Below are 21,933 nucleotides of genomic sequence, written 5' to 3'. Positions count from 1 at the left end.
TTAGACTGAAGGAAGGCAGAGAGGGTTTCTCCACAATGTGCTGGGGGAGGGGGTGCGAATCTGTGGCATGCCGGCTATAAGGCTCTCTGCTCTGCTACCCCCCAGGGACCCTAGACCAGTATCAGCCACTCCTGGCCCCCCTTCCCAATTCTGCGTGCTCTGAGGAGCTTTTCCGAATGGCCTATTCTCACCATCACTGCGGCTTCCTATACTTCGGGCCGCCACTGACTTGCACCTCCCCACCTCTCCCGCCGCACCCCACCCTCCCAACCGCCCCCAGAGCGAGGGCTTTCTCAGATGAAGGCTATTTGTGGCATCCCCCTGCTCAAAACCCCTCAATGGCTCCCCAGTGTTCTCAGAATGTAGTCCAGACCCCTTAGCCTGTCTCTTTGTAAGCCCTTTCCCATCTGGCCCCACCGACCTTCTGCTCTCTCTGGGCTCCAGGCACAGGAGCCTCCCCAGGCCTCCTGTGTGCTCTGCTGTCTCTCTCTTTGGGGCCTTTGCTGAGCTGCGTCCTCTGCCAGGAATACTCTCCTCCCCCAGCCTGTTGACTCCACTCATCAGTGAGGGCTCAGCATCAATGTCCCTTTTCTGACAAATCTTCCCTAACCCCTGGTAGGGGTGGGCCTGGGCTGGGGCACCCCTCACCCCTAGTATGGCACCGCACACCACACAGGCCTGTCTGCTGTCCAGCCCCCCTCGGGATCGCTGGAGTGTGTGTCCCTTATTCCCACAAGCAGTATCTGGCTCTCCCCGACCAAATTAGAGACATTTCCCCCCATCAGAATGGGGGCTCTCTTAGGGCAGGAATTGTACCTCCCTCATCAGATTAGAGGTACCCAAAGTCTGGGACTGTGTTTTCTCCAGCAGACAGGAGGCTCCCTCAGGACAGAGCCTGTCTCCCTCGTCACACTGGGGGTTCTCCAAGTACCGGATCTCTGAATCACCCCCCTCCACATGTACTCCTCACAGCCCTCACGGACATGGGGGGTGGGAGATGACAGGCAGCTCCCCCTCTGCCTTATGCCTAACCCTTGGCTGGGGCCCGACTGGCCCCTGCCATGATCCTGAGAGCAGGAAGGTTTGTTTGCTGTTCTTTCTGGGAAGAGCAAGCCTCCCGTGGCCTTCCGCAGCAGCCACGAGCCAGCCCCACCAGAAGACCCGGCCAAGTGACCAGCAGAGGCTGAGCTGCTCTGGACCAGCTGCCGGGCCAGCCTCGGAGATGGGCACAGGCCGGGGGCCAGGAACCCTACGGCTCCTGCGACAGGCGGGGCTCAAAGCCAGGCTGCCAGGAGCCGGGGTTGGGACCCGCCCCCGGAGAGCCGCCAGGGAGGGGCCTGCCTCATTGCAGGCCAAGCAGCGGGGCTCCTGCCAGGCCATCTGGAGCCAGCCCCCGTGTGTGTGCATGTGTGTGGGTGTGAGTGCGCGTCTCCCAGGCCATGTGGGTGGCTGGGAGCTGCAGGGTTGTGACCCGGCCCTCCTAGCAAGCCTCTGGCTCCCCTGTGGTCAGTTTCACTTCTGACATCTGGTCAAGTTCACAGCTGGCCGGCTTCCCTGCGTGGTCATTTTCACTTTTCCTCTGCAAAACCTGGGGGCAGAGGGCCCCCACTCCTTCCCTATCCCACTTAACTCCATGGCCACACATGTGGATGTGCTCGATTTCTGTGAACACTCCCCATTTCGTGGGGGAGGGGCGGGTGGAGAAACAGTAGGACAAAAACTCACCAAATTAGAAATTATACCTGCGCCCCGCCCCCGACCCCCACCGGCTCCATTCACGTGCGTTTCCAGAAAATCTCTTTGCACTGGTTTTCTTTCTTTGCTATTATAATATTTGTCATTTATGTTTTATGTGTAGGTTTTAGGAAGGCCCAAGAAATGATTACACAGGATGCAAGGGGGAGGTGACAGGGAGTCTGGAGCTCACAGCCCCCAGCTGGAGGGCCGAAAGGGTTTCATCTCCACGCAAAGGGAGGCGGTAGGGGCCCCAGAACCAAACACATGCTAAAACATACTTGTGGTACCCCGACCCCCTCCCCAACTGCTGGGGAGGAAAATAAATACACTCAGATCCTGTCCTGCTCTCCAGGTGCACAGGTAAGGGGCCAGCAGGTGAGTTTCCTCCCCTCATCAGATGGAGGTCACAGAAATGCCATCTACTTACAATGCTCCCAGTCCCTTACACGGAGCTGGGAGAATCCTGGGCAGGGGAGGGGGTGGCCATCAGCGCACACCCTGCTTGGGGCTCGGGGCTTGGTCATGCTAAATAGAGGGGCGCCACACTCATTCCAATGTCAAGCAAAACAGAACATGCCAGGAAGGACCTCATGAGACCTCACGGCCCCTTTCTGGCACCAAGCTAGGGAACAAATGGTCCTTCGAAGGGTCCTCTGAACTTGGGAGAGGCCCTCTGCAGGCCACAGTCTCCCTTGGTTCCTTCTTGCTACATTCCCACACTGGTCCGCCTTTCTTCACTGCGACTGTCGGAGCCCAGCCAAACCCTGTGCTCGCAGGAAAAGAAAGGACGGGGGCGGGGAAGGGGGAGCATTCTTCCACGTGCAGGCCCTCGGAAGCCAGACGCCAGCTCAAGCCTCAGCCAAGCTTGGCCCGCCAAACCAGGGGCGAGGGAAGAGGGCAAGCTGAGTTCAAATCCCTTCAGTGCTTCTCTGCCAGCCGCCCTGGGCAGGATCCGGGCCCAGCCCAAGAGAAAGAACTTGGGGAGAAAAGCAGGATTTCTCATCTTCTTTGTCTGTGCGTCTGTGGATCTGTTTGTCGCGGGTCCGGGGCCCTTAGTCCCTGACCCCAGGGCTGGCTCTAGAAGATACTGCCTGTGTTGGCTCTGAGTCTGTGCCGGGATGGAGGGCACCTGCAGGCCGGGCCACACCACGGGTGCCACACTGACGTGCCTGAGCGGAACTGGCAAAGGGAAGTGGCACCCCTCTCCACAAACCCCGGTCCATGCTCAGTCAAGTCCATCTCTGACCATGACGGATCAGTGCACCAGACCTTGGGCAAAAGCCTCCCATCTCCACAGGGGTTGGACAGGCCTGGAGATGGTGGAGGGCAGACTGGATTTGGCTTCGAGACATTTCCCAGAGGGTTGCCTATCCCCTCCCCCCAACCCCCCTGGCTCCTTGCCCTCAAGCAAACCTGAGGCCTGTACTCCCTAATTCAGAGAGTTGGGGGGCAGCCCCCATTTGTCCTCCCCATTGCTGGGTGGCTTTGGGCAAGTCACTCCCTCTCTCTGGGCCTGACTCTCCTAAATGTAAAACAAGGGGGTGGACTAGACTTCAAAACCCCCTTTCAGCTCTGACAAGCCTCTGGTGGTCTTCATCTTGGGCCAGAGAGGAGGGTGAGGGGGCTGAGGGAGGACGTAGGCCACAGTGATGGTCCCTCATTCCCCAAGTTCACAGTGTAGAGCCCATGGCTCTGGTTCCTCAGTCTCTCCCTTCGAATCTCTGGGGCTTTGTCTTCGTCCCCAACACCATCCTTGGTGTCAGCCCCCCAGGCCTGACACCTGCTGAGATGGGAGGGGCTGGCCCACCTAGAAGTGCCGGAGAAGGGAGCAGATGTGAGATGTGATGTTAGGGGCGGGGTGGGAGAGGCAGCAGGGGCCCTTCTGGCGCTGGAGAGAGCGATCAGAAGCGATGGGGCCACATGGGAGCAGGGACAGGGCTGCGGTGGAGGGGCCCGGGCTCCGCAGCCCTGCCCGGAGCTCAGCTCTGACGCTGGCCCGTGGGGGTGGCGGGAGCATCAGCCGTCAGAATGTGGGGGCAGGGCAGGGGCTCCGGGGGGCGGCTCACACCGGGGACGTGGCCGTGGACTCGCTACACAGGCTCTCGACGATGTCAGCTCGCTGGATGCGGCGCAGGGCAGCCAGAAGGGCGTCGAGCGTTGCGCTGTCCTGGGCGGCCCAGCTGGCAAGCAGGGCTCGGACGGGGCAGGCCTCGTGGGTGAAGGAGTCTATGTGCTCAGGCTGGTAGCCCAGCTCGCCTGCCAGGTGCCGCCAGGTGTCCCCCGCAGAGCCATTGAGCAGCTTCTCCACCTCCTCCCGCTTGGCCGGTGGCAGACTGCTGTAGAGGCCTCCATCCCCCTTGAGGGCTGCCAAGAACCCAGGGGGCGTCAGAGGCTACCCTCCAGACCCCCTTTTCCCTACAGTGGGCATGGGGGCCCCAGGGTAAGACCGAAGACGGGCTGAGGCATTTCTCCTCCCAGGGTGGGTAAACCCCAAGGGCCTGGAGGCAGAGGGAGGGTCAAGATGAGGTCGTGGATGGGGGGCAGGGCTGTAGGGGGGCCTGGGGGGTGCTGACTCACATCCCCTCTGACCCGCAGCTCCAACACTATCCCCCCATCTCACCCCGTCCCCGCCCCACAGCAATTAGGCAAGACAGGACCTAGCCCCAGACTCCACCACAGCAAGTATCCTGGAGCTGGGCTCTGGGCCACTAATTAGGGTCCATAATTAACTACTTGCTCCCCAGAAGTCCGGAGCAGGAGGCTAATTGCAGCCACTTTGGGGAGTAATTAGCCCTAGGGGGGGACAATTAGCTTGATGAGTCTGGATGCTCCAATTTGTCAAAGCTCCCCCTCTCCCACGCCTCTCCACTGGAAAGACCTCTCCTCCCCGTTCACGCACCCTGCTTCTCCTGTCCTACACAGAGGCCCCGTTCCCTGTGAGCCAGCCCCTCCGGCAGTCCTTCCTATGGTCTACCCTTAATCACTCCTTTCCTCCCTACCTCAGCGCCCCCTGCCCCCGCCTCCCTGCTCACCCTGGCCCGCGGCTGTCTGCGTGTGGGGCTGCTGGTCATGCAGGCTCTGGCTGTCCACAGAGATGCCACTGTCACTGTGGAGCTTTTCTCCCTCCGGCGGCGGCGTCTGGTCTGCGGGCCGGCTGTTGGCTCCTTGCTTGTTCTGTTTGCAACTGTTCCACCTGGTACCAGAGGACGGGCCCAGTCTCAGGGGCTGAGGGCCCGCACCAGCCAGGTGCCTAAGGGATCTGTGCTCTGATGCATCGGGGCTGGGGCCCTGGCAGGTGCCCAAGCATAGCCCCCCACCAGAGCACCTATGGTTCTTCTTTCTGTCCATCTCCGCCCGCCCCTGGCCTGCACTGAAAGCACCGTGGGGGCCCACCGGCTCCCTGGGCTCGGTGCACGGTGCAAAGGTTCAGCGAATGTTCACGGAATGAGTGGCGCGTCCAGTGATTTCTCAGGAATTCCACCGTTCCCAGTCTACCCTGCTAAACTACTCCCACATGTGTGCAGGGATATACACAAAGATTTCCTCTGCTATTATTAGCAATAAGCAAAAGCTGAAAACAAATTAAATGTGCATCAAAAGATTGTTCAAATAAATTAGGATCCATCCATATCCTGAGTGAGCAGTTACAAACAATCAGATAATCCGTATGTCCTGGGGAAAGCTCTCCCAAGGGGGACTAAGTGAAAAGGTAAGTTGTAGAGTGTGGGTAGTGGGATCCCATAGATGCTTTAAAAAAAAAAAAAACCCTCTGTGTGTTTACGTATAACTATAAAAAGTTTTAGGTACATGTGTTTATAAAGGCACAGAAAATGGCTGGAAAGGATCCATTCCAAACAGATTCCAATGAGGAGAGAGGTAGGATTTGGGGAGATAAAAGAGGGCTTTTACTTTTTGCTTTATAAGACATTGGTCTTGTTTGCATTTACCCAAACAAACATGTATTACCTTGAAGATTTTCTTTTTAAGAATGGAAAATGCATTGAAACATTTAAAACACTTTCCAGGGGCGCCTGGGTGGCTCAGTCCGTTGAGCGTCTGACCCTTGGTTTCGGCTCAGGTCATGATCTCAGGGTCGTGAGATGGAGCCCCACATGGGGCTCCAACCTCCGCATGGAGTCTGCTTGAGATTCTCTCCCTCCCTCTGCCTCCCCTTCTGCTCCTCCCTAGCTCATGCTCTCCCCCCTCGTATAAATAAGTAAAATCTTCAAAAACAAATAAATAAGTAAAACACTTTCCAGAAGTTCTTGCACATCCTGAATTTCTGGATGTGGGTGCCACAACATCCCCAATGTGACATGGGAAGGGACACATGCACACATAGGTCACTGGGGGTCAATGGGGTTTGAGGGATGAGGGCACACGTGGCTGGTAAAGAAAGCTCAGTGTGCAGCTGGGGGTGTGCTGTCAGGGAGGGGAGCAGTTTCATGGGAATGGGGAGGTGCTGGTGCCAGAGCAGGACAGGGACCATCCCCCCCTGGCATGGGGCAGCTGATGGTGAGGATGAGCGTGGTTTGGGGTTGACTCTAAAAAGTGTGTGTATTTTCAGGTCAAGTTCACAGTAAAGCCCTCCTTGAGAGCAAAGGCCCTGCTCTCTGTCCCCTGTGCCCCCCTCTCACCTCTTGAAGGCAATGTAGGCCACTAGGCCCACAACCACAGCAGCCAGGATGGAGCAGTAGACAGGGATGAGGTTGTCGGTGGTGCCTCGGGTCACTACGGGCTGAGAGCTGCCCATCACTGTGGTCACCACATCTGCCACTGTGCTGGCTATGACATCTTGCTCTGGAGGTCCCTCGGGCTCCTCCGTGCTGGGGGCAGTGCTGTCCGAGCCTTCCGAGGGTGTGGACCGGGTAATCCAACGGCCAGGGATCTCTGGGGGAAGGAGCTACAGGAATGAGGGCCCACTCCCCACCCAGCCCTGCTCCAGCACTTCTTCCCCAGGCCTTTCCCCGTGCCAGGCCATTACACATGGGGGTGAGGGCCGGGATTGTGTGTATGAGTCATGATGGTGGAGGAGAGCAAGGGCCTGGGTCCCCTTTGGCTCTGTCACCAACGGACTGTGTGACCCTGGACCAGTCCCTTCACCTCTCAAGATCTCAATTTCCCATCTATTGAATGGGGATGCTAAGAGAGATGGTCTCTAAGCTCCCTTCCACCTGAGGTGCAGCTGTGACCCTAGGACTCTATTCTGCCTCCCTGGGTACCCAGAAGCCTGGCACGGAGGCAAACACACAAAGAAGAGAGAGTGGGCACCAGGAGGCCTCTAGCTGGAATCACTCTGGGAAAATGTTGTAACCTCCCTCGTCCCAGTTTGTCCCAATGGCCCCAGTCATCCCGGTCCTAGGGAAGGATGAGGAAACTCAGGTCTGGACAGAGATACTTCCCCGCAAACCACCTCTCCAAGAACTGGCACTCAGCCTCCCTTCTGTTCTCCGATGTCCTAGCTCTCAGCTCAGACAGGGTAGGGGGTGCCCAGCTGGCTGGCTTCCCTCCAGCCAGTCCTTAGCCAGTGGCCAGCCTCTGTTTCCTGCCCGGTGTGGCCCCCAAACCAAACCATCTGATCTCACCGCCCAGAGAAGACAGTGTTGGGCAGCCCCAACCCTCCCTGGGCGGAAGCAGACTGTTGGTGGGGAGAAGGCCTCCAAAGAAGGTACTGCCTGCTGCCTGAGGTGGGGAGGCAGGTAGGACTATGCCTTGCCACCCACCTAGGCCCTTTTATGCCAGTGGGCACTGCCAGCCTCCCCAACAGAGGACCTGGCACCACTGGGTGGGATTTTCCATCTTGCCACCCAGCCAGGGGCAGTCCCAGGGGCTGTGGGCTCCAGACGGCCTGGGGGTACCTGTCCGGGCAAAGTTGCCTAGCCCATCTGTCCTCACTTCCCACGCCTGGGGCAGGGAGGGGAAGCAGACAGGACATGCCAATGGGGTGAAGGGGAGGCACCTTGCTCCCTAGCTCCGCCCTACCCCACCCCCAGTTTGCCCACCCAAGTCGGAGTGAAAGCTGCCCCCTGGTCTCCCGGCCCTCCTCGGCTCAAGATGAAGATGATTCAAAGGCCCCCATTTTCAGCACCTTCTGAGGGGTAAGGCCCCCAGATGTGAATCTGGAATCCATCTGGCTGGCACTAGGGAGGGGGCTGCCATCTGTTGCCCCACCTCCCCCCCCACTCAGTCCTGGGGGGCAGGGGTAGGGTGGGAATGGGGCCCCAGACAGGGTGTTGGACTGGGGTCTTCTCTTGCCCTGCTAGGGGACTGGGCAAGCTGCTGGTGCCATCTGAGCCCTGAGGCTGAGATACAACTGGCTAGGACTCCCCCCACCCCAGAGGCTGAAGGTATGTTGGGGGGTGTTGGTGAATCAGGCCATCACAGAGATTCCAGAAATCTCAAATGGGAAAGTTTGACAGTGGACATTAAGGGACAGATCAGGCTGAAGACAGGGCTGTCCAGGGCACTTTCTCCTCATCTCTCCAGTCCCCTCTGGGGCAGGGCTAGGAGGGGGGTACAGCAGGATGAGATCCAGATGTGGCCATGTCCACCGGCATTCCAAGCCCCTAAGCCCTTGGCGAGTTCTGACAGCCATTTCCGGAATGGGAGCTGTCAGACTCGGGGGTGGAAAAGGAACCAGGTTACTCCTAAACCCAAATTTCACTGGGGCGAGGAGTGGAGAGGGGGGGTATCCTTCTGCCCCAAGGCTGAGTGAGTCACCATGTTGACACCTGAAATGTATATGCAAGGAAGTACAATGGACTGGAAGGGGAGGGGCAACCAAACCACGCATCCAATTCCATTTCCTGAAGTGTTCCGTCTGTTCCGGAGCTGACATTTAACCCTTCAGAGGCTAGAGCAGAGAACGGAAGACGGACAGGGATAAACACAACCCTCAGGGTACCCTCTTCCTTCAGGACGGGCTGGGAAAGTAGGGTGGTATCCGAAAGCAATCTGTGAACGCCTCAAAAGGCAGGGCCCACCCCTCCCCCAGCTGTCACCTTTCTTTGCTCCAACCGCGCCCCTGACTAAGTCCCCCCACTGGCTGGTCCAGACTTGCCCGTGAACTGTGCTGCCCGCCTGCCCGCTGACAGCTGCTGAAACTCCCTCCGCGCTCTGCCCTGTGCCTGACGCCACTTGCCTGTCTCCGGGCTGAGGGCGATCACCACCGGAACCACTATGTTCTGGGCCCCACTCCCCCCACCCCTCCCAACCCCCATGTAGGAGGCTTCACATACATACCTGGCCTCAGCCCAGTTTAACCACTCTCCCCAGCCTGAGCTCCCTGAGCCAGGGATCACGGGGTGTGGAAGGCAGGCATGCTCCCCATGGCAGGGGATCTGTCTCCCCCATCTGACTGGGGATTGACTGGGGGCAGAGGCTGTGCTGCATCCCCCAGAATGGGGGATCTCCTGGGAACTGGGACAATGTCTGCCTCAACAGACTGGGGCAAGGGCCGTCTTTTTCCCGCAAACTTGGGGCTCCCTGAAGGAGGCACTGCTTGCTCAAAGTGAGGGCACCCTGAGGGAGATGTCCCAAAAGGAAGTAGCTAAGTAGGGGCCCAGCCACAGGGGGATGGACAGAAAGTAAAGGCACTGTCACCCTCTCCCTGCAATAGAAAAGCCCACTTGCCTCCCTGCAGATGGATGTCACCAACCAGAATCCAAAAGAGTTCCGTCCTGGCTGCCATCCTGCTTCCTCCTCCCATCCCAGGAACTAGGTGCACTCCTTGGGGCCCCATGCCCAGCTAAGCTGAGTGCACCCAGTTCCTACCCACCCTGGGGCCGACAGCCCTCCATGTGTGCCCGTCTCTTCCTTGGGCTCCTGAGCCCTGGGCCTGCTGCTGCTCTTCTTTCTCCACCCCCACCACCTCCTTAGCATTCCCGGAGTGAAAGGTCATCCTTGGCGAAAGGGTAGCAACCACTGTTGACCCCGCCCCCAGATACCACCAGTGAAAGCGGGCCAGCCACCTTCCCTAACCCACGACATCCCTGAAAACTGTATGACCAATGAGGAAACTGAGGTCCAGAGACAAGAGTGACCTCCCTACCATCACTCGGAGAGTGACTGGGCAGATTCCCTCCCGGGTCCTAGAGCCATAAACCACTGTGGACCCAGACCAGGCCCCCGAGCCAAAGGGCCCCAACTCCTGAGGGTCCTCAAGCCCCTTTCTCCAGTCTAGAGAGCCTGCTCAAGGATCAAACATGTCCCGACCGGGGAAGAAAGCCCTAGAAACTGAGTTGGAGGGTCGTAGCTGCGGCCTGGGAGGAGGATGGGGGCTTTCCAAACACGCAGCCCACGGAAGGACACAGTGAGAGGAGTCCTTTGGACCTGGGGTTTCAGGGAGGGTGGCGGCTGGCTCGAGGCCCGCGAGCCCCCCCACTCCCTCCCCCCCCCCCGCTGCCCCCGGCCCCCAGGGGGCGCCCTCGGCCCGGCGCGCTCACCCTCGCACTCGGCGTCGGCCCAGCGCGTGCACTCGCGCAGCTGGCGCTCCGTGTCCTCGCACACGGTGCAGGGCAGGCACGGGTCCACGTGGTTGGCCTCGTCCGAGTACGTGCCGTCGGGACACTCCTCGCACACGGTGTTCTGCCTGTCCTGGCACGAGAACACGAGGCCCGAGCCCGCCTCGCACACGCGGCACGCCTCACAGCGGCCGGTCGCCTCGTCCTGGTAGTAGCCGTAGGCACAGCGGCACACGGCGTCGTCCGCCTCCACGCACGGCGCCGACATGCTCTGCAGGCCCACGCACTCGGTGCACGGCTTGCACCGCTCGGTGGCGCTCACCACGTCCGAGAAGGTCACGCCTGGGGGCAGATGGACGCGCCGGGCAGCCGCTGCGGAGCCTGGAAGGTCGCCCCGCCCCCCCCACCCCCCGCAACCGGGACAACCTGGGACGCAGAGGCTGGGAGCGCCCCGCGGGGACCCTCATCCCTCGGGATCCCCGGTCTGTGAGCGCTCCTGGCAGCCGACGCGGGGAAGGGGGCAGGGGGCCAGGAACCCCCGGTGCCCCAGGCCTGGAAGCACTGACTGTGAGGCTTCGAGGGGTAACCCAGCTGGAGGCCAGTACATTTCTTGGCAAATTCTCTTAGAGAGTTCCCAGTCCGGTACCCTTGTTCCCAGCATGATTAAGGAATAATCTGAGCGTGGTTCCCTCCCAGCCCTCCCCGCCGGCCAGAGCTGGGCTGTGAACCCAACCCAGGCTCGGGCGGGCCTTCACGAGGGAGCCTCCGGCCTCCGCCGCCCTTCTCATCTCCGCGCAGGTGGGGGCCCAGGTGTGGCCTGACCAGGGTTAGACCGCGGAATTTCCCACCCATGGCGCTGCCCCACGCTGCTGAAGGGCTTGGTTCTTGAGGGTGGGGATGGACTTCCTGACGAGGTAACAGCAGGAGGGATTGGAGCTAGAAAGCAAGAAGGCCTTGCCTCTATATATAGTCCTCTGCCCTTCCCAATGGCACAAAGGGGAGATTTCCAAGCTCACTCTTGACTCATGCTCTCTTAATGGATGTGAGGTCTAATCTAATAAGGGGAAGAACGCCAGGGGATGCCAGGGTCCTCTCCTCCGTGTGCAAGGAGGGGAAGGCACAGAGCCAAATCTTCTCCATCCCTACCCGCCCAGGTGCAGAACTCTGTGCCAGTCGGAATCCAAGAGGATGTACCCTTGCTCCAAGGGCAGAAAGAGCAGGATTTAGGAACCGGGAACCAGGGAAGGAGGGAGTGTCAGAATGTGGAAACAGAAGTAAAGACTCCCACTGGAGGGAAATCGAGGCCTGCCGTGCGTTCTGATCTCAACCTTCTCTAAAGGAATCGAGAGACCGGATGGAGCACATTATCTTTGGGGTGTCGGTGGAGAAGCAGATGCAAAGAAAGAAAAGCAGAGAGAAATGAAAAGGAAAGCAACTGAGGGGGAAGAGAAGACAAGACAGGGGTGGGCCTGGAGGGAGACCAGTTTCAAGCCAGTTCTGGCAGAGGAACGAACCCGTGTCTCTCTTCCCAGGGACGGGGTCAACCTGGACCCAAAACCTGCTTCCACCACTTATTAGCTGTGTGACTCTGGGTGTTTTACTTCACCTCTTTGAGCTTTTTTTCTTCCTCTGTAAAACCGAGAATAATTTCTCCACTCACAGGGTTGTGGTGAGGAAGAAATGAAATTCTACCATAAATCACTAGACACACCGCAGGGATCCTGCAAAGGTTGGGCCCCCTGGGGTGGGCTATGGCAAGTCAGGTGAACTTGGGTCACAGGGATATAGTCTGCAGAAAGGACTTCCAAACATAAACAGCCAAGGCAGGACGTCCAGTTTATACAAACAGGAGGATTCGATCTGGTTGGCATGTGGCAGGGGGGTGGGTTTAGTCACACTGGAGGGGGAGAGAAAATGGGGGGGCTGCCCATGGGAAAAATACAGAAAATTAGTAGAAAACTCCTGGGAGACAGTTTTAGGGAGTGGGAAAAATGTGGTCTTTTTCGGCAGAGAATGAAGGCAGGAGCTTAATGGGTTTCCTTGTGGAAACGTTTTGAGGATAGAGGGAAAGTCCGCTGGGGTCTCCATGCCATAAAGTGAGCTTATAAAGGCGGCCTGTTAACGCAGCTGGAGGTGGGGAGGGGAACCAGAGGGAGCAAATGGAGGGACGCCTCCCCCCACCACCTCCTAGCTGGTCTCCAGCTCCTGTCTCCCTTTCTCCGGAGATGCCAGAGACTCTCTCCCCCAGGCTCCTCTACCCCACCTCTTGCTTTGACAGAAGGGAGTGGGTACCCATCCTGGGACACTTAGGGTCCAGGCCAGAGAGGACCTAGGCAGGAGTCTAGGAAATGAGAGAGGCAAACTCGGGAGGTTCCAGCACAGCCGATGGTTGGCCAACCCTGCTGGGATGGAAACCCTGGTAGGCCAGGGCAGGTGGCCAGATGGCAAGGTGGCAAAGGCATTACAGGATGTCTATCTAGCCTCGCCATCTAGGCCCAGGCCTTTCCTGCTGCGGGATGGAGTTACAGGATCCACAGGCACAGAGAGAGGAAAACTATGTGTCTGGGAACACCAAGGAGCTGGGGTTGTCTGGGAGATAGGCTGTGGCGGCGGGGGGGCGGGGCAGTGGTAGAGAGGAATCCAGAGGTCAGACTAGGCAGTTGGGTTCAGAGTTCCCAGTTCCTGGGACACCTGGATGGCTCAGTTGGTTAGGCGTCGGACTCTTGGTTTCTGCTCGGGTCATGATCTCGGGGTTGTGGGATAGAGCCCCGGGTCGGGCTCTGCGCTCAGTGGGGAGTCTGTTTAGGATTCTCTCTCTCTCTCTCTCTCTCTCTCTCTCTCCCTCTACCGCCCTCGCGTTCTCTCTCTCTCTCTCAAATAAATAAATAAATCTTAAACAAAAAAAGAGTTCCCAGTTCCTATGCCCTTGTTCCTATCATGATTAAAGAAGAATCTGGTATGGTTCCCACCGGCCCTCCAGGTAGGCAGTGCGTGCCAGGTAGAAGGCAGGATGTGACTCTAGGCAGGGAGGAAAGGTTTCTGGGCAGAAAAGAGCACTGAGCCCATGGCCTGAAGGCAGCAACTGAGGCTAGGGACATCCAGCAGGGATACAGAGTTCTGGGTCAAAAGCACACAGAATTCAGTCCCCAGACCTGCCATCCTTCTGAATCCCTTAGCAGCAGCCCCAGAAGATGGGGTTCTCTCCCCTTCCTGAGGAAATCCGAGGTAGGACAGGCCCCTCTCCCCTCTGACACCACCCCACAGTGAGGACTGCCTCCATTCCTGCTACTTCTGGAAAGCCCTGCTTCCTTGGTCAGAGCTGGGGAACAGCTGGCCTTGGGGGGAAGGGTAGCCACACCCTCCCAGGATCCCCCAAGGTCAGTTTCCAGGGCAGCCAGGACTTGATCCTCTTCCCCTCCCCCTAAACACGCTGAGGGTAAGTGGCAGCCATTGATTTTACAGTGCAGATGGTATTTTTAGCTGTCTTAGCACCAGCTACTCCTCCCACCTGGCCACATTCTTCTACCAGGCCTCTCCACCTGGGAGCTGGGAAGGGGCACCCCCTGGGGATCCCTCCTTATGAGGTCCTCCTCCTCCCTCTGCTGACTTTCCTCAGCCATTCTCAGCTTCCCTTCTCGCCTCCTATACTGGGTCGGACCCATTCCGGTGCCCAAACAGAGGTGGGCAGGAGATCCTGCTGGGAGGCAGAGCCCTTGTCAGGCTTCCAGTGGGCATGCGCCTCCCAGCCCTCCCTTCCCCCCTCGCCACTCCCCTGGCCGCCCCCCTGTACTCACTGTCCAGGCAGGGCTCACACACGGTCTGGTTGGCTCCGCAAGGCTGGGCCACGCCCTCACCCAGGTTGCAGGCTTTGCAGCACTCCCCACTGTGTGTGTACAGGCCCGTGGGACATGCCTCCTTGGTACTTCCGAGGGACACCTGGGCGGGGGGATAGATCAGAAGGTCAGAATGGCAAGAGAAGCGAGAGGGGGTGTCTTCCGAGAGATCAAACACCCCCTCCTAAAGCCTTCTATTGGAACCACCTGGGCCGGGATGAGCTCACCACGGAGGCATCAGGCACATCAAAGCTGGCGGGAAGAAAGGCAGTGGGGGACAGGGCGCCCCTGCAGGCTGCCGGGGGTGTGAGGTCAGAGCCCCGGACGCTGACATTCTACAGAGTTCATCTTGCGGTTATGGCAACTCCTGGAATCCTGAGGACACACCACATGGGGAAGGTGGCCTCTGGCCAGTACAGGTTATGGCTCCCATGGGGGAGCACAGGGCTCCCCGCCAAGGGGGCAACTGGAAGCTAAACTCTGGCCCAAATGCCACTTAGCGGGAGGCACAGCTGCAGGGCTCTGTCTACCCAGAGGGACGCCTTTTTCTAGCACAGGCTAGTAGGGCCCTTCTCCAGGTCCTTAATTCTACCATTCCACATATCAAATATTCAATGAGCAGTGTCTGTACCCAGGAACAGAAGGCAGAGGGCTGGGGTCTTGGGTTCGAATCCTGATGCTGCCTTGGAGTTCTGACCTGCTCTGCTTTCCCTCTCTGAGTCCTCACCTCTCCTCACCCACGGAGACAGAGACCACTCAGGGCCAGAGCAAAGAACCGGCCAATTGGCAAGAGTCTGGCACCAAGCAGGGAGAAAGGGGCGCCTGTTTGCGATGATGAAGTGGCATCTCTCACCACCCAGCAGCCCAGCTCACCACTCAGCAGCCCAGCTCTGGATTTTCCAAGAAATCCAGAGTCGGATTTCCAGCCACCCGCCCTCTCCTCTCCCTGCCCCCATGCAGCCGGTGGGAACAGCGCTGGAACCAAGGGAAAGGGGAGTCAGATTCCTGCCACCGAGGCATCTTTGCTCATGGATGGAATGATTTAGCACCAGATTCCCTGGGGGGGGCGGGGGAGTGGTGGCAGATGCTTTATGTTTCTATTCCTAAAAAAAAATTCTTCGTGTCTAATAAAACTCCAAAGCCTGTTTCCCTGGCCTCAGACCATGCAGCTCCCATTTGGTACCAAGGAGAAGTACGGGCTCTGGGGTCATGGGACTAGAGGGGAGTGTTAAAGGTCCTTTTGGACATTCCTCTGCTTCCACATTGGCGAGATCATAGCCAAAAATACTCCCTTTCCCTCCAGTCCTTTAAAATATCCTGAGGTCTAACCAGGGTTTTGTGGAAGGGGGGTGATGGACAGGTTGGATCAGTCTAGGAGGCAGATGGTGGTCCTCAGGAGACCAGCAGGGAGGGTGCGGTGCGGGCAGCATAGGAGGGGGTCCTTGGGTATTTGCCACCATCTCCTCCCAGGTGGTAGGAACACAGGTCTGGGAACATCTGCGGACCAGAAACCAGGAGGGGTGGGGGCGGGGGGTGTCCCAGATGCAGGCTTTCCCCTAGGAGGGAGAGCGAGATTCCAGAGGGTCTGTTTGGATTTCTTTTCATCCTTGAGGGTTCATGCTTAAATGTCACTTCTTCAAGGAAGTGATCCTGTGGCCCCCACGCCTCCCAGACGAGGCTGAGTGGCCCTGTGACATGTTCCCTCAGTTTACTGAGCTCATCTGGTCTGAGCGCTGCGATGTCCCCCACTGGACTGTCAGCTCTTGGAGGGCAGGACTGTGGTTGCCCCAGCGCCTGGTACCCAACCTGTATATTTATGGGATTTCAGAATGTGAAAATACAATACGACCTCAATTACCTAGAACTCTGGGCAGGGGATTGTGGGATGGGGGTGACTTTCTGGATAGCTGAATTTCCATTTTAACCAAGATGGCTGTACCCTTCTGATTCCAGAACATACCTTCACGGTTTCCCCGTGACTCAGGGACTCAGTGGTTATTCTGGGCGTCAGTGCAGTGAAGCCCTTTGTGTTCTTTATCCCAAATCACCACACTTTTGTCTCTGAGTTCTTCCATCAGCTTTTTTTTTTTTTTTTTTTTTAGTGTTTCTGTCTCCCTGCTTCCTGTCAAGATATCAGTTGCCAATTTTCGCTGCTACCAGAGTGTGACCTGAGCAGCCCCGCCCCTACCATTCTGACTCATTAGGTCAAATTGAATCTGTAGAAACCATGTAACTAGCCTGGGTAGGAAGGTGTACATCGTGAGTGTTGGTAGGATCTGAACCAGGAGGGGGCCATTGTCTGAGTAAAAAGTGTGACCCTATACTGCCTTCCTCCTCACGGCCTCCATGGCTCTGGCTCATGGCTTAGAGCTGGGTGACCCGGGACAGGTTGAAATCTCTCTGTGCCTCAGTCTCTTCATCTTTAGGTAATGGTGACAGTATGTGCCTCATTAGATTGCTGTAGGCATCAAATGAAGAAGGTGTTTATACACTTCAGGGTCCCTCTGTTTTCTTTCCCAAGGTCTTTCTTGCCTCTTTTGTGGCTTTTGGCTGGATTCCAGTTGGTCGAGGTCAGCAGAGAGCTGGGCTGCGGAGAGCTCAGGGGGTCTGTCCATGGCACTCGAGCGGCCTCTGCATGCCCCTCTTCCTCGAGGCCTGCTCTCCCTGCTGCAGACTGCCTACCTCTCTCTTCTCCCGAGTCCTGCATTTGGACTCCAGGCCACATAATTAGCATCCATGTGTTTCCTGTGCTTGTTTTATGTGTCCTATTTCAAAACACCCCAGACCGGCTACCTAACAGTCTGCTACTTTGGGGCAATTCCCAGTCTCTCTAAGCCTGCATTTTCCCACCTAAAACGTTGGGTCAGTAATATTTACTGCTCAGGGTTGCCATGAAAATTACATGAAGTAATGTTAGGCAAGCCTGTCCGGTGTATAGTAGAAGTTCAATAAATGTTAGTTATCAAGGAAGTGTCTTGTCTCAGGCTGAGCTGCTGAGCCTGGCTGGGAGGCAGTAGGAGGGGCGAGCAGTAGTTGGGCCCAAAGAGAGGAAACTACCTAGAGGAGGGGCAGGCTAGGCATGAAGAATGACCCACCAGGAAGAGTCTGAAGAGGGCACGGGGAAAGGAGAATGGGAATTGCTCTCCTCGCAGTTAACTAATTAACAACTATTTACTAGTTGACAACTATTTGCTCAGCATTGAACCAAGTGTTTCCAATGAGACATGGTCCCCGATCCCCCCCGGGGAAGTCACAGTCCCACGAGGGAGAGGAGATACCACTCCACACAGCTACTCCAGAAGCCAAGATGCTGAGGGGGAAGGACTTGAGGGACCGCCTTCATCTCCTCTCTGATAGCTGGGGAAACTGAGGCTCACAGAGACAATTCTGCTAAGTGGCTTAATGCCTGGCCCCTGCCACACCCTCTATTGGTCCAGGGCGGGGCAATCTTGGGAAGCAAGGAGGGATGACACGGATTCAGGCTTATTGCTCCAAAATGATCAATTTACCAAAATGATAGACCCATGTGCCTGAAATCTACATTTATTACACTTGCTCATTTCCAATTTGATTTCATCCCATTCTTGAAAGTGTTTGCAATCCTTTTGCCATTTCCAGGATTTCAAAAAACGAAGGTGGAATTGCTCTTAGATGAACTTTTAAAAACCTTAAAATTTTTAAAAAATTGGGCAAAATGGAAAACACACCAAAATTCGGTTGAACGAATTTGAAACTATTTGAATGCTTCAGTGTGATGAGCCCTAACCACTCAAAACAGTTTCAGCAAAGGGGTTCCTTAGGTGAATGGAGCCATTAGCCACCGCCATGGGATTGGAGAGTTTTCAAATATGTGGAGGGTCTTTTGAGGTTAATGCAAACCCGGGGAGACTCTGGCACATGCGCTTTACTCCTTTAGGTAGGGGTTGAATTTGGGGTAGGAGACAAGCTAATTACTGAGGATGAGGCTGCATGAAGACTTTGAGAGGGGCCTGGGGACTATGGGTGGGGGGAAGGGGCTCAGTTCCAAATTTGTGGCGCCGAGGACATAAGACACAGATCTCATATTCAGAGCTAGTGATGGTTAAGGTCCTCCTGTCCCTCCGTGATCTAGAAGGCTGGGGCGGGGCGGGGGGGGGGGGCGGAATGAGACCGGACACAGAGCACAGAATAAACTCCAAGCCAAGCATTCTGGGTTCCAACAAGGGCACCACCACGCAGGGACTGGGGGAAGCCTGCTTTCATGCCCCGAAAGTCTGGGAGGTTCAACTCCCTCAACTGTAAAATGGGCATAACTCGATTTACTCTGCGGGGATCTTATAAGGATTCAGTGACACGAGAGAAATTACCCAGGGCAGTGCGTGACACATAGTAGGCGCTCAGCCAATTTTATTATTCCCACCTCCCCACCCTGCACAACCCCCCCCCCTCCCCGGGAAGAATCTAGGCGCGTGAATGGGCCCCGGCTGGTACAGGGAGGGTGGGGACCCCTTCCATCCCGGAGCCGCCTCCCTCGTCCGGCCGCTCCTGTCCTCCCATTTGCGGCGCTCGTTGCATCCCTATTAGGCACATTAGTCGGCCCGGCGGCTCCGGTTACAGACGTCTGAATGACAAAGTGCCTCCATTACCGGCGCGGCCCGCCAGCCGAGCTGCCGGGACGCGCTCTGGTTTCAGCACTCTCCCGCCGCGGCCCAGGAAGAAACTCGGACCGCCGCGCTGCGCAGAGGCAGCCCGCAGACAGCAACCCCGCGGCGAGGCGGAGGCAAGAGCAGCAGGGGCTGCGGGCGGCCGGCTCTGCGCGGGGTCCACCTTCCCGAGCCCCCAGGCCCTCCGCGCGCAGCCCCCCTCTTCCCTCACCTCTTCTCTACTGGGGGTGACACTCTCCCCAGCCCCGGTCCGGAGTCCACGCCCTCGCCTCTCCGGGGGGCCGCACTACTGGCCGGCCCAGTCCCACCTCCCCAGTCAAGAAGCATCTCTAACCCGCCGCGTTGGTCTGCGAGTGTGCCCGCAGTCACTCCCAAATGTCCGGAGAAGCCACAGGTACTGACAGCTCCAGGGGGCTGAGCTCCGGGGATGGGGCCAGCGTCCCGAGAGGCTCTCTGCCCACCCCAGCCCCCACATTCCACCGCCCGCCTGACTCAGGGGATGGTGTCCAGCCCGCCCCTCGCCGAGAAACGCGGCTCTCGTACCGCGCTAGGACGCTGGGGCTGCCCCCCTACGGGGTATGGGGAGTACCGCGCTGGGAATCAGGTGTGGGACAGCCTGGCTAGCGCTCTGGTTTAACTTACTTTGGGATCTTGGCCAAGTCGTTTAAACTCTCAGAGCCTCGGTTTTCCTTCCTGTAAAATGGGGGTTGGGGATGCAACGCTCAGAAGAGAAATGAAGATGGCAGGGAGAGTGAGGACACCTCTTTCATTGCCAAACTCCGTGTGGCACTCCGTTCCTGGGCCCACACAGGTCACATCTCCTGAATATCTTGGGACTATGAGACGGATTTAGATGCTTAAGAGGACCCGCAGTCCCCCGCGGAGGCGGAATCCGCGGCGTCCGACCGCCTCTGTCCCGTTCGGTGCCCGGCGTCTTCCACCGAAAGTTGGGGTGGGGGTGGGGGGCGCTGGCGGAATCCCGACCCGCCTGGGCGCTGGACCCGTGAGAACTGCGGGCGCCGCGCTCGGGTGGCTTAACTTAATGGGGGTCCGCGTGGGAGCGCGGCGCGCAGCCCCAGTCGCGCGGGCGGCTGCGGATGGCACAGCCCTCGCCTCTCAGCGCCCCCTGCGGGCCGCCTCGGCTGCCGCGACCCCGGGCTGCGCGCCGCCCGGACCGTCCCCGCCTCGCGAGTCCCGGCGCTCTGCACCCTGAGACTTGGCTGCGGCCAGACCGGGTCGCACGATGTCCTCTCCATCCCTTCCGGTCCCCGGCGCGGCTTCAAACCGCGAGAATGAGCGCGCCGGAGGAGCCCGCCGGTCGCGGGGGAGGCAGGGAGCGGGTTCGCCCCGGCGAAGTGGGCGCTCCCTTCCCAGCCTCGGATCCCCAGCCGCAATTCCCAGACTGGGCGAGGCCGCGAGAAAGGGCGCGCGGCAGGCGCGGGAAACGTCCGTCCCTCTGCTCCATCTGCTCGTCCCACTGTCCCTCGGCGGGCAGGCGTGGCCCCGACCACTTCGGGGTCCGCTCTCCCTCTCCGCCCTCTTTCATTTCGCTGGCATCTCTCTCTCCCTCCCTCGCTGTCGTCCTTTTTCTGCCCTCCCTAGCCCACTTCTCTCTCTTCAGCCGACCCCCGCTCCCCGAAGCTCTCCCTCCCACGCCCCTCCCCCCCATTGTCTGGCTGGCCCTCATTGTCCGATGCCCGGTCCCCTCTGCCTCCAATCCCTCCGACCTCCCCCATTGTTCTATCTCCTTGTCTCCGGTTCCCCGCCCCAGCCCCGCTCGCCCCTCATATCTCTAATCGCCGTCCCATTCCTCTTCCTTCAGCCTGGCTTCCGTCCCACGATCCTCAAGAGATCAAGATGCTCAGGAGGAAAGTCGCCTGGAGATCCCAGCATCCAAACACCCTCTTCAGAACCAAGGCATCCGAGAGACCCCCTCTCAGCTCCTCCATACGCACCCTCCGCGGTACCTGAGGACCCTCATCCGTGCGCCCCTCTCCCCGCATCTCTACCCTTGGTCTCAGGGTCGCCCCTGCGCTCTGAGAACCCTAGACGCTCCTCCGTGGATCCTGGCAGCGGAGCTCCTCTCCCGCCATCCACCCCACCCCCCCGGATCTGGGACCCCAACGCTCCGTTCTCTTTTCCCTCGGGGAAACCTGAACCCATTGGGGTTCCAGTCCGGGGAAAGGGCGCGGGCTGCCCTCCAGCTAGCACTCACCCCCAGGAGCAGCAGCAGCAGCAGGCGCGGCCCGTCCATGGCGCAGCCGCCGCACCTGCCCCCGTCGCCCGCCTCCCGCGGCAGCGCTCGGCTTCCAGTTGAGTCCGCTCGGCGGTCGGATAGGGCTGCGCGGCGCTGCGCTCCAGCGCCCGCCCCCCGGAGCTGGCCGAGGCTCCGCTCACTCTGGTTGCGGCCGGGAGGGGCTGGGAGAAGCCAGTGCGGCGGCCCCGCCTCCTCCCCGCCCAGCCCGCCCACCCCCGGAACCGCGCCCGCCCGCCCCGCCGCCTCCGGGAGAGGAGAGGGGAAGGGAGGGCTTGCAGGGAGCTGCGCGCCCGCGCGCCCCGCTGCCGCTTTTCCGCGCACGGGCCTTCGGAGCCTCTCCCGACTCCGCCCCGGTACCCAGGGCCGGGTCCGCGCTAGTGCGCGTCGCTCCCGGATGCTGTGGGCTCAGGGACCAGGGCATCCCCTCTGCGGCTCCCGTTCCTCTCCGCCGCAGACCCCCGCAGCGTTCACTCTCTCACCCAACTTCCTCTGCCTCCAGCTTCAACTTCTTCCCCCCCCCCAACCCCGCCCCGGGCCCTGCTCCCTACCCAGCCCTTGTCAGCAAGAATGCGCACTGTCCGCCCCGCCCTTCACCCCCTGGTCCACACCCGACCCCTACCTCTGTCCCTTCCCAGTGCAAAGGCCTAGGGGAAGGGGAGGGGAGGAGTAGCAGGTGGCCTGACCCCGACAGTGTGCAGAAGGGACATTAAGGTGGAGTCCATCCCGATGTTACTTGAATTCTCAAAAGATGGGTTTGAAGGGGTAACAGGTGTGCACACAAGACAGGAATACACCCACTCTCAAGCTCACATATGTCTGCGCTTACGCACTACATGTGTTCACATCCCCCTCATGCACTCGTGTAAGCCTGTGCGTTCTGCACATGCATGTGCACCTACACACTCATGCGCATTTGCACACTCGTTGCACATGTCGTAACATTCGAACACACATGCACGTGACATGTGCAGTCACCTCCATACAAGCCCTCACACGTAGTC

General features: G+C 58.8%; 1 protein-coding gene across 1 annotated transcript; it reads right to left on the bottom strand.

Annotated features, from left to right (window-relative positions):
• Window positions 1–1,827: 1,827 nt before the first annotated feature.
• NGFR (nerve growth factor receptor) lies at window positions 1,828–21,057 on the bottom strand. Its single transcript, XM_028093722.2, has 6 exons — window positions 20,891–21,057; window positions 13,994–14,135; window positions 10,182–10,541; window positions 6,375–6,627; window positions 4,770–4,930; window positions 1,828–4,101 (listed from the first exon to the last, which is right to left on the bottom strand). Exons 1-6 carry the CDS (start codon window positions 20,927–20,929, stop codon window positions 3,800–3,802), a joined length of 1,257 nt encoding a protein of 418 aa, XP_027949523.2. The 5' UTR covers window positions 20,930–21,057; the 3' UTR covers window positions 1,828–3,799.
• Between the last annotated feature and the right edge of the window lie 876 nt (window positions 21,058–21,933).

This window comes from Eumetopias jubatus, unplaced genomic scaffold (genome assembly GCF_037043125.1).
Source record: "Eumetopias jubatus isolate StellerSeaLion01/CBP00866 unplaced genomic scaffold, mEumJub1_p1.0 scaffold_10, whole genome shotgun sequence".
Lineage (NCBI taxonomy): Eukaryota > Metazoa > Chordata > Mammalia > Carnivora > Otariidae > Eumetopias > Eumetopias jubatus.
This window is presented reverse-complemented; position numbering and strand designations above follow the sequence as displayed.